A 15,982-nucleotide genomic window follows, 5' to 3' on the forward strand; every position below is an offset into this window, starting at 1 on the left:
ACTACCCCTTTAATATAGTTATGCAGCGTCTTTGCCTGCCCGGAGTGGTGCCAAGGCTCAGGATCTGGTTCCTGGGCTCTGGCCAGAGGTGAATTTTTTTGGAAAGTTTTGAGGAAAATCCCTGCAACATTTTTGAGTTATTGGAGGGTGGGGAAATACACTTCCTTCAGCAATGAAAGAAAATGTTTGCTCACCAACAACTCAAAAGAGCTGGGAATCCCCTCTCTAGCACATGTGACAATAGCCAGCTCAGGGAGGAGACGGCCCTTTGTTAGATTTCTGTTGGGGGTGACGGGAGAGATTAAAAATCAAAACGGGTAGCACGCTCAGTGGGCATCGGCAAAGTTTTCATCAGCTACTAATGACTCTGTCCATTAGTGGCCAGTTTCTGTGCCATTCCCAATAGGCCTAGGGGCTGTACCAGGGGCAGACTGCAATGAGGAAATTGCAAATGTTTCACTGAAGCAGCCACAGCCCAAGCGGCCAAGCCAGGCAAATTCAGTTTCTGTCTTTTTGCTGCTGCCCTGTCTCTTTTGCCTTTTTGGATGAGCTCCTGCCCCCTCAGAACCCAAAGATGCAGAAATCTAGTTGTAACAACTCAATTCCCTCCGAGGAACATCACTGGGAGATTCAGAAGGTCATTCGAGAATATGTAAATGGTTCCAAATGCGGAACCCGCCACTGACTGTGCTTCTGCTTTTCTCTCTTACCTTTTCAAATACCACTTCAGTTCATTGGTCCCAGGGGACTCCCTGACTGAAAATGAAAGTGCTGACTGCTGGCTGGACAGTGACTAAAGATGACGTTTCCTACATACAGAACATAGTACATTTCACTTTCCTCTGATTCTGCAGTATTATAACATTGGATAATAGATATTAAAGGTGGGAAAGATAATCTAGTCAAACCCTGCCACTGCAACTTGCAAGCTTGTTCTATGAAGAATGTGTGATCTCCTGTCTACCTTTGACTGTTCTAAGAGGCGTTCATCACTTCCTTTGGGAAATTATTTCAGTGTAAAGAGATCTCGCTGTTAGAAAGTGCTTGCGATTCAACATATATGTTCCTCTCAGTGACTCATACTCTTAGTTTTTTTTCCCGTGGGACTGCCCTCTACAATTTCTCTCCATCCTTGGTCTTTATACCTTTCAGATACTTATAGAACGCTATCGTGTTCTTCTTTATTTATCACTTAGCCTGTTAGCTTAAAATATAAAATATTTCCTCAACCAATCGCTAATATTTTGGGTTATTGCCAAGTCTCCCACCTCAGTGCCGTAGTGAATACGTGCCCATTAGAGTAGAGGGCTTGGAGAAAGGACTCTGGGTTTCTATTCCCTGCCCTAGCACTAATTTTGTGCATTTGTAGGGAAGTAATTTAAACCAAAAGTGTTCGCTAATTTGGGGTACCCAATGTGAGGCATGTAGTGCTTGATTTTCACAGGTGCTGGGCACTTACAGCATCTATTCCCATCAGAAGTGGGATGGGTATCTGAAAACTTGAGGCACCCAAAATTAGTAGACACTTTTGAAAATTTGGGCCTTAACCTTTGTGCCTCAGTGTCTCTAGTTACAAAGTGGGGGTAATACTCAGGTGGGGGTTTTGTGATGGACGTGCTTTGAGAACCTCCTCAGTTGGAAGGTGCTACAGAAGGGCAAAGTATTCTACTAGAAAGTACTATTCGGGACTGGGTTCCAACCACGGATAGATGAATCTTGAAAAAGCTTAACAAATTCATCCGAATCTCTGTGCTCTACACATCCCCCTACAATGGTCTTGCACAACTTCTACTTCTGGTCCTGCCCCAAACCAGCAAGTGCAAGAATGCTGAGGAAATGTCTGGAGGTGGTTGGAGGGTTGGTTTTGTTTTAAAGGAACCACCATTTTTCTAACCTCAGAAAAGATCCAGGTCTGGATTTGAATTCTGAATGAATATTCAACTCTGTCCTTTCTTATCCTAACCTGGTTTGTCTGCTCCTAGTGCTGGAAGAGGGTTTCAGTGGGTCTCTCACTCCCTCCTGCCTCGCCTCCCCGCACAAAAAGCCCTCCCCTTCTATCCTATATCCCAGCTCTGCTGATATGCATTAAACCTGCCCCCTGCCCAGCGCACATATTCCATTTGTCTCAGAATAACCTGAGGGGGAGGGGCACAATAAAATTCAAGGCAAATAGACCTTTACAAAGTATCAGAGGGGTAGCCGTGTTAGTCTGCATCTGTAAAAAGTAACAAAGAGTCCTGTGGCACCTTTAAGACTAACAGATGTATTGGAGCATAAGCTTTCATGGGTGAAAGCTTGGGTATTCACCCACGAAAGCTTATGCTCCAATACATCTGTTAGTCTTAAAAGTGCCACAGGACTCTTTGTTACTTTTTACAGACCTTTACAAAATCATTCATCCAGTCTGAATGTCTTCACTTGGATCCCAGCAGCCAAGAAAGCAGAAACCATCAGGGTTTTGTCCCCCACAACTCCTTGTTTGGATGTAACATATTGGCGAGTGGGTCGTGAGCTGTGATCTTTCTTATCTTGTAAACTAGGCAGAGTTGGGACTTGAAGTACCCCAATGGGCAGCTTGCACAGGGAAGTGGAGTTCAGAAGGCAGTGTTTGTGTGCCTCCAATATGGTGATGCTGATGTGGGGGATGTCACTGTGTTCTAGAGATGCTGCAAAGGTGACACCCTCTTGACTACATGGTTATTAAAGCTTCCCTGGCACATGTTAGGAGTTACTAATTAAAGATCAAGGCACTTCTAATGCTGAACTGTTTTTCTTATAAGCAATGTTATTGTCAGATGAGTTACTTTCAGTAAAAATGCCCCCTTCTTACTCAGTGTATCTGCTCCCTGGCTGCAAGTCTTTGGGCTATGTCTGCTCACTGTAGTGACATAAACAAGTTTAGGCAAAGCGGGATGACTGTAGTCCAATTTTTGGTGAATAAGAATTACAATGGACAGCATGCTGATTGGGTGGGAGGGAAGTCGTGGTGCTGGATGCTTTGATCATCAGTACCATAGTTAACAATGTTGATATTTAAATTATCATCATTAGGCTTCAGAGCTAACATGCCACGGAGATGAATAGAGGTAATACACACTTCCCAGATCTATGACTTCATGCTGTTTTGCAGGCTCAGCATCGGTGCATCGCTTACACATGGTTCGTGTTTTCCAGGCTTTCTTCATAATCATAAGGGCCAGAGACCAAATTTTTTTTAAATTAAAAAAAAAAAGTTTAAATGGTGTTAAGATTGAGAGTATGTATGAGTAACTTAAGGATAGAAGAAATTGTAAAGATGTTGTAATTGTCTTCAAACCAAGCCTTTTAAATCCAGGCAATTGAGGGTTAAGGTTATGCTTAAAAGAAATACAAACATAAGGCAATAATGCCCAGTTTGTGCCTTCCAACCCACCTTAACTCTGCCTTATAGAGATGACATGACACAGCCATGTGATTACGTTAAAGGCATTAAGGAGATGTTCAAGTATTTTAGGGACAAAAAGAATCCTAACAATGATACAGTCCTTTACTAGATGGAAGTGGTAGAATTGTCAGTGACAATTCAGAAATGGCAGAAGTGTTCAATGAAAAAGCTAGATGATGTAATCATATGATGTGGTGGTGGTGTTGATGATGAAATATTTTCCATTCCACTAGTATCTCTGGAGATGTTAAACATGAGCTACTGAAGTTAGACATTTTAAAATCAGCAGGTCCAAATACTTTCATTCAAGAGTTTTAAAAGAGTTGCAGAGGAGCAATCTAGACCAGGGGCGGGCAAACTTTTTAGCCAGAGGGCCGCATCGGGTTTCGTAAATTGTATGGAGGGCCGGTTAGGGGAGAGGGTCATGACCTCCTATCTGTCCCCCCCCGGGACTCCTACCCCATCCAACCCCACCTGTTTCCCTACAACCCCTCTGGGACCCCTACCCCATCCACACACCCCTGCTCCCTGTCCCCTGACCGCCCCCGGACCTCTGCCACCCCATCCAACCCCTTCTCTCATTCCTGATGCCCCCCCTGGGACCCCTGCCCCATCCAACCACCCCTTCTCCCTGTCCCTGACTGCCCCCTGCAGCCCCATCTAAGCCCCCCTCCTTCCTGACTGCCCCTCCAGGATCTCTGCCCCGCCCCCTGACCACCACTCCGAACTCCCCTGCCCTCTATCCAACCCCCCCACACACTCCCTGCCCCCTTACTGCACTGCCCGGAACACCAGTGGCTGGCGACGCTACAGCCGCACCAGCTGACTGGAGACGGGTCATGCTGCCACCACCACGGCACAGCAACGAGACTGGGGTCAGGCCGGGCTCTGCAGCTGTGCTGCCCCAGGAGCTCTCATAGCCCCACTGCCCAGAGCATTGCACCGGTGGCAGGGCAAGCTGAAGCTGCAGGGGAGGGGGAACAGCAGGGGAGGGGCCGGGGCTAGCCTCCTGGGCCAGGAGCTCGGGGGCCGGGCAGGACGGTCCCGTGGGCTGGATGTGGCCCACGGGCCGTAGTTTGCCCACCTCTGATCTAGACCATTACTGTTGATTGTCAATAAGTCTTGGAACAGTGGTGAAATTCTAGAGGATTTAAAGAAAGCTAATTAGTGCCTCTATTTAAAAAGAATAAATGGGCTGATCTGGGTAATCACAGGCTTGTCAGCCTGACATCAATCCTGGGCAAAATAGTGGAATGTCTGATATGGGACGTGATTAATAAAGAATTAAAGTAGGGTAATATAATTAGTGCCAGTCAACCTAGGTTTTTGGAAAATAGATCTTGTCAAACTAAATGGATAATTTTTTAAATGAAACTAGATGTTTGGTTGATAAAGATAATAGTGTTGATGTACTATACTTACATTTCTGTAAGGCATTTGTCTTGGTACCACATGGCATTAAGAAACTAGAACAAAACAAAATCAACATTGGCACGCTTTAAATGGATTAAAACTGGCTAACTGTACGTAGGGAATCATCATCAAGTGGGTGAGTTTTTAGTGGGGCTCCATAGGGATCTGTTCTTGTCCCTGTACTATTTAACATTTTTATCAATGACCTGGAAGAAAACATAAACATCAGTGATAAAATTTGCAGATGACAAGGAGTGTGGGAGTGGTAAATAATGAAGAGGACGAGTTACTGATACAGATTGATCTGGGTCGTTTGGTAAACTGGGCGCAAGTAAACTATGTGTTTTAATACGGTCAAGTGTACAGTTATACATCTAGGAACAAAGAATGTAGGCCATACTTACAGGCTGGGCCCCTCTATTCTGGGAAGCAGTGACTCTGAAACAGGGCCGGCTCCAGGCACCAGCCCACCAAGCATGTGCTTGGGGCGGCGCCTGGAGGGGGGCGGCGCGGCGGGGCACTCCTGCCCGAGAGCGGGGCCACGACTGGGCTCACCGCCCTCCCCGCGGCGCTTCGGCCGCCGGGGGCTCTCCACCCGCCCCCCGGCGCTCTGGCCGCCAGGGAGAGCGGCCCTCCTCCCAGCGCTCTGGCTGCCGGGGAGAGCGGAGAGTCCCGGTCGGGCTCTCCGCCCTGCTCCTGGCGCTCCGGCCGGTCGGGGATTGCTCGGTGCCCTCCCCTGCCGCGCTGGTGGGGAGGGAGCGGGGGGGGGGCTTTTTTGCCTAGGGTGGCAAAAAAGCCAGAGCCGGCCCTGCTCTGAAAAGGACTTGGGGGGGCATGGTGGATAATCAGCTGAGCTACCAGTGCAATGCTGTGGCCAAAAGGGCTAATGAAATCCTTGGAATTCCAGGGGAATACTGAGAAGGAGTAGAGGGGTTATTTTACCTCTATATTTGGTATTGGTGAGACTGCTATTTGAATACCGCATCTAGTTCTGCTGCCCATAATTCAGGAAGGATGTTGATGATCAATTGCAGAAGGTTCAGAAATGAGCCCCGAGAATGATTAGATTGGAAAACATGTCCTAGAGTGATACTCAGTTACCTCAATCTGTTTATCTTAACAAAGAGACAGTTAAGGGTGACTTGATCACAGTCTATAAACATCTGTGTGTGGTACGGAAATTTGATAATAAAGGACACTTCTAGCAGACAAAAGTTATAACAAGATTCAGTGGCTGGAATTAGACAAATTCAGACTAGAAACAAAGTGTGCATTTTTTTTTTGTAACAGTCAGAGTCATTAACCATTGGAATAATGGTCAAGGTAGACTCGCCACAATCGGCAATTTTAAAATCAAGATTGGATATTTTTCTAAAAGACGTGCTTTCATTCAAACAGGAATTAAATCAGGGAAGTTCTGTGGCCTGTGCTATACAGGAGGTCAGACTAGATGACCATGGTCCCGTCTGGCCTTAGAATCTATGAATCTGCATGTACGGTCTCAGACTAGAGTAAATTAAGCTTTTAAATCAAATTAGATTTCTTTCATACCTATCCCTCCTCCTCATAGAATCAGTACAGAGTAGAATTAAGGTTGCTTTGGGCATAGTTGACACACTGAAAACCTATAAGGAAATGGGACTGAATACAACTGCTGGTGAAATAAATACCTATCTATTTTTTAAAGAGCTGCTCTATTTCTCTCTTCCTTCTCCCCATCTGTGTTAAGCAGAGATCCTGGCCCACCACGGAGCACCTGGTCACGAAGAGCTGGATTTACAGCTGCTTTACATTGTCAGAGCAGCCGCACAAAGCAGCTGAAGCGTACTGGTGAACCTGACCCTTAATTTGCAATTGACCTATTGGTGTGCAGGGCTCTGTTACTGATTCCAGCACTTGTGAAGGGGTTCAGAGAGAGCCCATTGCTCTTGGTGCTCCTGCCTCATTTTCCCAGTACAGCGCTGCCTCTGTGCACAGTGGAACCGAAATACAAGTGCCACAGGAATCCTGTCGAGTACTCATGCCCAAGCTAATGTACAGCTACATAATCTTTAAAGCGTACTACCAGTTGGGCCACTCTCAGCACATGTGCCCTGTCTTCCTCATACCACTGAGGTATTACAACCAATAGAATTGTTGCATGCAAATTAGCTGCAGAGGATGGGTGATGATTTGTTGCGTTACCGCCAATGTCACACCAGCCCCACTTAACAGTTACCTGAGCTGTTGACAGAAGCGTGTCCATAGCAAATATACTCATAACAATTAGAGACAACAGTAATTCATCTTAAATACAACCATATTTCCTGAAATATAGCCTAGGCCCAATATGAACTATATGGAAATTTAAAAAAATCTGTTATCCCATTGCTAAGATCATTTGGGACAGAAAAATAATGAAGCAGGTGCAAATTTCTTTAAAGACCTACTTAACTAATTTTAATTCATAACCTAATTATTGAATTTATTCGTAACTTCTTGGAAAAATCAATTTGTATTTAAGGAGTAAGTACTAGAATTTTGGAGAGAATGTGCCATAGTTTTCCTATAAAGTGAAGAGATCGAATCCCTGCTTTAAGTTAAAAACAAAACTTAACCTTAACAGTGGAGTAGCAACCAGCAGATGCACAATGCAAATTGAAATTCTGGAATCAAGATGCAGAAACCAGGGGAAAGCAATGGTTCATTGAGACATCTTTAGCTAGCCCAATCTGATCCCTGATAACTAGGATTGGAAGGATTAGATTTTGATTTGAATATGTCAGTAAACTCTATTTCACCATACACACTTAAACCGCTGAAAAAATATTTCCATAGATGATAACTGAAATTTACAGATAGGCAAAAGTAAGAAAAATGGTACTTGAGAAATCCAGTGATTTAGAATTTTGTGCTAGACTCATTACAAATGGACTAGCAAATGAATAGTAAAAAACAGGTATGACTTGTTGATTTAAGGATATATGTATTATATATTTTGATATCTGATGTTGACAGTTTGTGTTTTAATGGTTATAAAGCTTTAATTTTTTGAACCTCAGGGTCTGCTGTCATTAAACAATTTCCTGACCCCACAACTATTAAAAAAAAAGATAAAAAGATAAAATAAATGCTTAAAACCCATAATTTTGCAAAATTGAGAAACTTTAAATTGAAAAAAAATTAAAATGCTTAAAAATAACCACTGATATTAGCCACTGAAATTATATATATATATAAAATTGAATTCTGCCAAGCTTAGTACTAACGCTTCCTCATTGCCTTGTTATGCTGAGAGCACCTCTCCTGATGAGCACTCTACTCCTTCTGCCTGACCCATGCTGAGATCTAATCATAGCAGTGTCTCTGATCAAGTAGGTAGTAGAGTGGGAATCATCAAACAAATGGAGTTGGAGTTCCTGTGTCCTTTGTAGGAAGCAAATAAAGAAACCCCTGTGTCCTGCTCTTTTCTGTGGGAGGAGTGAGAGAACTGAAATTCCTTCCTCTATTCCTGACTCCTTCATCCATGGGGTCAAATGAAGTATCCACTCTGGGTACAGAGAGCAAGAACCAAGAGGATTACATTGGCAGGTTGGGAAGAGGAGGGAATTTTTGTCTAGATGATTCATTAAAACTTTTTTCCATAGTGGATGCCTCCTACAGAACATTTGGTACGTAAATCTGGACTGGATTCAGTTTTCATTTTTGCTTTGCAATTCACCTTTAAAGTAAACTCATATGAACTGGGGACTTTTGTGGAGCTGCATGACTCTCCCTGGTCTGTAGCTGCTTCAGGCTGAAAGTGTTCGGGTTGCAGTTTCATGGGTGCAGTGCCTTTTAAGGGCGGGTGTGACATCAGTAGGAGTTTCCAGCCTCTGCATATGTACTGTCCAGGAGGTTTTTGTTCTCCTTTTGGTTGCAGAGGAGACTCTTGGTGGCAAAGTGTGGAGAACCTCATGCAACTCATGATGTGATGTCTCATTGACATTTACAGCTACGCCCACTCTTCTCTATAATAAAACAAAAAACAAAAAAACCCAGCTCCATTGGGTGGTGATATCAGGCCAGAATCCCAAAGTTTCAGTTATCGGAAGTCTAGCAATGATAGGAACTGAGCTAGAAGGAGACACAAGCAGGAAGAAGATGGACACACACAAAGAGGAGGAGCAGCAAGACATGCAGCTTAAGGTGGGCTGTGTTACACAGAGTAGCACACCTGATTGATAAAAAAAAGAACTCTTCTAGGGATCCCACACTAGTGAGGGGACAATGAAGTGCCTGAGTCAAAAAAGAGCTCCCCAATTAAATGGAAAACACAATTTTGTATTTGCTGACCCTGGCATTTTTCTATATGTTTCCTACTGATTTGTCATAAGGCAGGTGGGTGGAACAGGGGCATGTGTGCTGGCAATGGATTCCCTGTGCATTTCAGACTGGAATCATGAAATCTCATGCTTTTGGTTTGGTTTGGTGTCTGAATTGTGAACTCTGGTTAATGGCAGGCATGCCTCCTGCAAATCAGGGAGCATCAGGGCAGGCTAAGATTGCTTTCCTTCTCTAGCACCTTCCAGGGAGGATCTCAAAGAACCTTACAAGCAATGAGTTAAGCCTTAGGAGACCCTTTAGGGTTGGTAAGTACCATTATCCCCATTTGGGAAACTAGGCTATAAAGAGGTTAAGTGACTTGCTCAAAGCTACTCAGCAACTCATGGCAGAGGTCCGAATAGAACTGCCCACATTTTGCTTTAACCACAAGATCATTCCTTCTCTCCAGACACTGCTCTGTCATCACCCTGGGCCAATCAATCCTCAGCCGGCCTCTGCTCTGCTGTCACGGGTCCTCTCAAGCCTTCCAGCTTTTTATTGCTTCTGGTGTCCTACCTCCACGGTGTGACCAGATGGAGGGGCGGGAAGCAGAGCTACCGTAGCGCTGCATTGCAGGACTGAGCCTGGGAGCAGAGTGCAAAGGGGGATACTGCAAAGCAGGGGAACCACTGCAGGACAGGGCTGGGTTGTTTCCATACTGATCTTTTCTTTTTTTTTCTTCCGTAAGTGTGCTGGCTTTACTGTCACAGGGATGCTCGTGAGCACCAAGCTGTGACACTGGTTTGTTATCACAGGGATGCTCATGAACTATAGGCTGTGTGTCTTGGTTTGTTATTGTAGAGATGCCTGTGAATGTTGGGCTAGGATGCTGGCTTGTTGGTGTAGGGTTGCTTATGACTGCGGGGGTGTTGGGTTGGTTCTCCCTCCCTTCCCTTTACACAAAAGATGCATTGCTGCATTTGCTTGGGGTTGGGGAAACACACAGGAAAATGATAGGGATTTTGCAAACAAACAGCTCTAAGAAGCAAGAGAAGAGATGTTTTGGTCCCTAACGGCTTTGACAACGTACATCACCCCTTCAATGACAATAGTGATGATTACTTACTCTGAGTTTTGAAAGTTGTGACCTATCCTGCTTTCCATGCAGATGCTGCTGCCCTAGTCATTTTCACTAATCCACATGCTTAGCGACCATTTTTTATTACTTAGCTCCATACGTGAGGTTGGAGCATCACAAGAACACATCACCGAGACAGGTCCCTTCCGGGGGGGTTTTTCAGTGTAAACTGGACAATGGAACGCTGGGGCATGTCAGTGGGAGTAGACAGAGTTGTGATCAAGAGTGATGGAGTTGTAGGCAGAACGGGCTTTACGGATATATGACTGTCTCATGACATATGTTGTTGTTTCCTGTTTGCTTCCCTGCAGTCTTTGCAAAGGAAAACCCGGTCAAAGCCAAAGTGGGAAACATCATCCACCTGCCCTGCTGCCTTGAACTATCCAGCCCAGAGTCCCTGTCTAACTACCGCGTTTACTGGCAAACAGAAAAAGAAGAAGTAGTGATGGCTTACTCAGCAGGGAAGCCGCTCAGGAACGATCCAAAGTATGAGAACCGGACCAAAATGGACCTACAGAACCTCACAATGTCAATTTTCCCAGTGAAACTATCAGACACTGACACATATAAATGCATAGTTCAAGTGATAGAGAAGGGACCTTCCAAGCTCTGTGACAGGACTGTGGATTTGGTGGTTGAAGGTAAGTGGTGTGACCCAAATCATCAGAAGCCTTTAATTAATACGCAAAGACCAAGGGGTTAAGATGGACGACTAGACGCACCATTGACTGTGGCTACAGAACAGTCAGGCCATAGCATCCTTGAGAAGCATAAGCATGGCTAGACTCGCCATTAGGATTCTACTTCCAATAGGATTACCTGCCATCCCCCTTCATTAGCTCTGTCCTCCTACATGGCAGTCCACACTCAGGGCCAGATTTACACCTTACGCATCCCTAGGCACAGTATCTTCAGCGCCCCTCCCTACCTATGGACCCACCCACTGCCTAGCGCCCCCCCCCCCGGCCCTCCACAACTGCCTACTGCCCAGCGCCCCAACACACACAGACCTCCCGCACCCGCCATGGCCTAGCACTCCTCACCGCCCAGAGCCCCCCCACAACCCTCCTACAGATCCACTCTCCTGCGCCCTGGCCACACTCATCAGCCCCACTGGGAGGTGACTGTGTCCACCGGGCTGAGCCGGCAGCACAGCCGGGGCCAGTCGGGGATTGCTCTGGCCCCTCAAGAGAGGCGTGATCAGCCAGGCTGGAGCAGGAGCGGGACCTGCTCATGCCAGGCTCCCTCAGGACCCACTTGCCCAGCAGGGCCCCCTGCATTGCATTGCTGAAGCCTTCCCCTGTCACCAGGGGCTGCTTTGCATTCCCTGCTGGCAGGAGCGCTCCAGCATGGCTGCGTGGTGCCATCTCAACCTCTGCCGCCCCCGCCCCTGCCAGGACTGGAGTGGCAAATTGAATTTTTTTAGCACACAGCTGGGTAACTGGGCTGCATGCAGCCCGCAGGCCGCAGGTTGAGAATCACTGGCGTATGTTTTAACTTTTAACTAATTTTTAACTTTGAGGCACCCCTAGAACGCTGCTGTCCCTAGGCATGTGCTGACTGTGACTAATTGGAAATCTGGCCCTGTCCACGCTACTTCAAGCATTGAAAGAGGGTCTCCCTTCCCTCCCCCTTCCCTTGCCTGCTAGTTGTCTCTTTGGCATGGAGTTTATTCCATCACTGGTGCCATCACTGGTCTGTGCTCTGAGCTATTTGGCCCCATCCTGCTTTCCAGCGTGAGGCACAGAGAAGTCGGGTCTCTCTCGTAGGGCAGGAGGAAGTGTTCCCTGGAAGGGCAGGCATGTATGGTGGGAAGAGTGCTTTCTGACCAGGCCCCACCTCTCAGCAGCCATAGGCCCTTCCTGGTTTTGCCCCATCACCCTTGGATAGCCCCACAACATTGTAGGGGCCTGACTAGTGCTCTAGGGATCAGACACCTCCCTGCCCTAAGGGTTAAATGAACCTCACCTCAGATCTGTGCTTAAATGGCACCTGGTTGAAAGGGGTTCCAGACCCAGCCAATAAACGTTCTATAATTCGAGCTGTCATTGAGGAGTGCACGTCAGCCCTGCATGGGGGGAAACCCCCTCTGATTGGCTACTTTTCCACCTGCTGGGGTGTAAGCAGCCAATCAGAGCTAATGCAGGGAATGGGCAGAGCTCTTCCTCTGCCGCCCCCTCCCCCACAGGAGCCTATTCTTCCAGGAGGGGAGTGGGGAGCAGGAAGAGCCCAGCAGCTCAGAACGGCCCTGTTCCTTCTCCCCCCCTACCTCCCTCCAGCCCCTCCTGTGAGCAATGGTGACAGGCTGGTCTGGGAGAGGGGAGTGAAGAACCCCAGGAGCTGCAGGAAGAACAGACATGAAGCTGGGAAAGGGCAAAATTGATGGGGAGCCGGGGGCAGAACAGATGAGGGAGCAGAACTGATGGGGGGAGGAGAGACAGGCAGACGCTGATGATGTCACTTTCATTTCTGTAGAAAATGCTCGTTCCCCCCACACACACTTTTTCAGACCACTGTAAGCACTGCCCCTGGGAAATGGTTTAGTGGAGGAACAGGAGTGCTCAAAACGAATCTGAACCGTTGGTGGAAGTTAGAAGAAATTATATTTGCATCATCATTTTCCATTTGCATGGCTGCCTCTCTGATAGTTGGTTTCAACTGAGAGCAGAGACATTGATTTCTTTTCGACCCATATGACAGCAGAAAGTCCCAGAGATCTCGCAGGGAAGCCTTTATCTAGGCCCATGAATAAGCACTGGAATCTTCCACATCTTGAATGTGCATCTCTCCTGAGGTTTTCCCATCACTAGTCCTCAGCCTGCCTTACAGCAGCATGTATATAACACTCCGTGGTGTGCAGGGACACCTGAAGGAACTGTATCCCTATCAGCAAGTGAGAACTGAAGTGAAAAAAGAGACTTGTCCAGTTTCTTGCCTCCTGTATTCCCAGAACACTCCACTCCCCCTCTTGTGGGGTGCATCACCTATGGAGAGAATAGTCCTAGGGCTGACAAATCAACTTAATGGGAAATGTGGCACGGCACTAAAAACAGCCCAGCTCTCTTCTGTTCTGCCATCTCCCACCCCCCGCATTCTAACAGGCCTTTGTAATAGCTATGGGGAGTGGGGGGGGGGGGGGGCTTCAGGCCTTTTGGATAGAGGGATTGGTAATGGGATATGGAGCCTTTCACTTCTAGGCTGCTAGTTGACTAGGACAAAAGTGACTGAAAGTTGTTACCTTGTGATGACTGCTCAGTGCTCCTGTGTGAAATGAGCTAGTGGTTTCAGACCAGTTTCTGGTTTAGAAGTGACTGTCTCCAAAACAATCCTTTGTGCTAACTAAGGCAGTGGGGCCCAGTGGATAGGGTGCTGGGATAGAACTGAGGAGGCCTGGGATCTTTCTCTTTCTGCCACTGATCTGCTGTGTGATCTTTGGCAAAGTCACTTCATCCCTCCATGCCTAAGTTTTCTCTCCCATACTTTGATTCTTGTCTACTTAGATTGCAAGCTCTTTGGGACAGGCACTGTCACTAACTATGCATCTGAACAGTGCCCAGCATCATGGAGCCCCAATTGCAGTTGTATGTGTGTGTGGGGAGGGGGGTGTCCCTAGACATGACCGTAATACAAATCATTAATTAATTGGCTCCCTTGCTGGATGGCTCAGAAGAGAGGCCAATGTTATCTTTTCTACACATTTATGCAATAGACTATTAATAACCACAAACCCTATATTTCTATAGTACTTTCTGTTAAGAAGGCCACCTTACAAATGACCGTATATCTAGAGAGACCACGCGCCACCACTGAATGTGGCAGCTGGTGAAACAGTGCACTGCAATACTGGACAATAGTTTAGGGCAGGAAGTGAAGGTGAATACCAGAATTCCCTATCCACCTGTAACTTCAGAAGGAATTTGGAGGCGCTAGAATGCAAAGTGCCATGAGCTCTTTAATGACAAGAGGTCAGGAAGACTGCAATTTTGTGCCTCATCTGACAGAATGGTAATTAAATCTCTCTCACTACCTTTGCTCCAGCTGACTTCAGCAAGCCGGTCATATCAGCAGATGTACCTAAAGATGCTTGTGGCACAACTGAGGTGATGGTGAACTGTTCTTCTCATGGTGGCTTTCCAGCACCCAGAGTCTCCGGGATCCTCAATAATATGTCTGTGGACTGGCAAACCAATTTATCTGACTCAAAAGAGAGCCTCTATAATGTCACCGCCAAATTGAAGCTCAATCTGACTGAAGACATTTTCCTCACGTGTACCATTGAGTATGATGACTTCGAAGTGTCCTCTAACTACACTCTGAGTAAGTTTCTGCCAATCATACGCAGTGTGTAATGAATTTGTGGAACTCGCTGAGGTACATAGCTTGGAAAGAAGGGTGCATTTACTCGTGTCAGAATAGTGTCCACAGTTACACAAACATAAAACTTGCAAGCCCTCTCCTTCCTGCCTCAAGGTCTATTACTAACTGCAATAATCAGGAAGAAATTCCAGCTTCCCACACTCAGTAGTATTCCTAACGTATGTATGTAGTAATGTACCATGATTGTATACAGTGCAATGCAAAATAGAGGATCATACAATAAATGGGCCTATGCCTGGAAAGGGACAAGTGAAAACAGACAGGGAGGGTGATGAAAGACAGTACACTGAATATGAAGTAGCGGTTACGGTCTAAACACTTCACAGTACAAAGGAGCTTGCAAGAAGACGCTTAAAGCCAGAGATTTAAAAAAAACATTTTTTATTAAAAACAACATTTAAAACATGTTTCTATGTCCAATGTTCTGACTGTATGGATCCAGGCATTTCCAAGGGAAGCTAAGGAGAGATACATCCACCCTTGTCCATGGTGAATAGTACCTTATTCATCATAGGCCTACTGAACTCAACAGGACTTGTGAAGGTACCATTCAGCTTGAGCAAGGAGCTCAGAACCTGGCCCTTAGAGAATATTGCTATTAGCTGGAATAATGTCTAAATTCCCAGGAGGAAACAGGTATGAAGAAAAGGGCTCAACAGTATACTGCGTGGAATAGAAGAGAAGGAGAAAAAATCCCAGCAAAATAATCATAATAAAACAATAGCTTGAGGTAATGACTGATTCTTTGAAGGCAGGGAGGGGAAAAAACAGTGACAACAACAAAAAACACCTTTTGATTTTTAAAGCGGGTGGCCACTTTCACTTCAGTTTGTTGGGAACAGTCCTTAAAGCAACAAATGCTTGGGAGTCCCAGCTCCAGGCTAGCGGGGCTCACAGGTGAAGCTGGCAAGATTATGGGGAGAATAAAGCCAATGTCCAGGAAGTTGTATGCTGCTTAATTTAGCCCAATCTTAGAATCATAGCTATTAGTGAGGGTAAAGCCCTATGAGATGAAACATACATTTAGGCCATCTTCCTGCCAATGCAGGAGAGTTCCTTACTGTAGAAGTGGTAGTACATGTCTAGTCTTTTAAATGTTCTAAGTGACAGGACTTCCACCATCTGATGAGAATGGCAAGAACATCTGAATCTACTGAAATAAAATTCCAGGCCCTTGCTCTCTTTGCCCCCTACTCAGAGAATAATAGATCAAACATGCCTTTTACATTCAGAGGTCTCCTTTATGTATAAACTTGGAGGTATACATACTGCCCTGGCGTAGGTGTAAATGTGCCTGAAACAAGAGAACCTGAGTAGTGCCTCTATGACTGGAAGTTTTTCTAAAT

The 15,982-nt window shown here is 46.1% G+C and overlaps 1 protein-coding gene across 2 annotated transcripts in view; it reads left to right on the forward strand.

The window, feature by feature from the left end:
• The window catches only part of CD80 (CD80 molecule), a 30,475-nt gene that overhangs the window by 4,972 nt on the left and 9,521 nt on the right, over positions 1-15,982 (forward strand). For both annotated transcript variants that reach the window (XM_034792003.1, XM_034792011.1), the window contains exons 3-4: positions 10,571-10,900; positions 14,298-14,576. In XM_034792003.1, the coding sequence (XP_034647894.1) occupies positions 10,571-10,900; positions 14,298-14,576 (609 nt within the window). The remainder of the gene's footprint in view (positions 1-10,570; positions 10,901-14,297; positions 14,577-15,982) is intronic.

This window comes from Trachemys scripta, chromosome 1, assembly GCF_013100865.1.
Source record: "Trachemys scripta elegans isolate TJP31775 chromosome 1, CAS_Tse_1.0, whole genome shotgun sequence".
Lineage (NCBI taxonomy): Eukaryota > Metazoa > Chordata > Testudines > Emydidae > Trachemys > Trachemys scripta.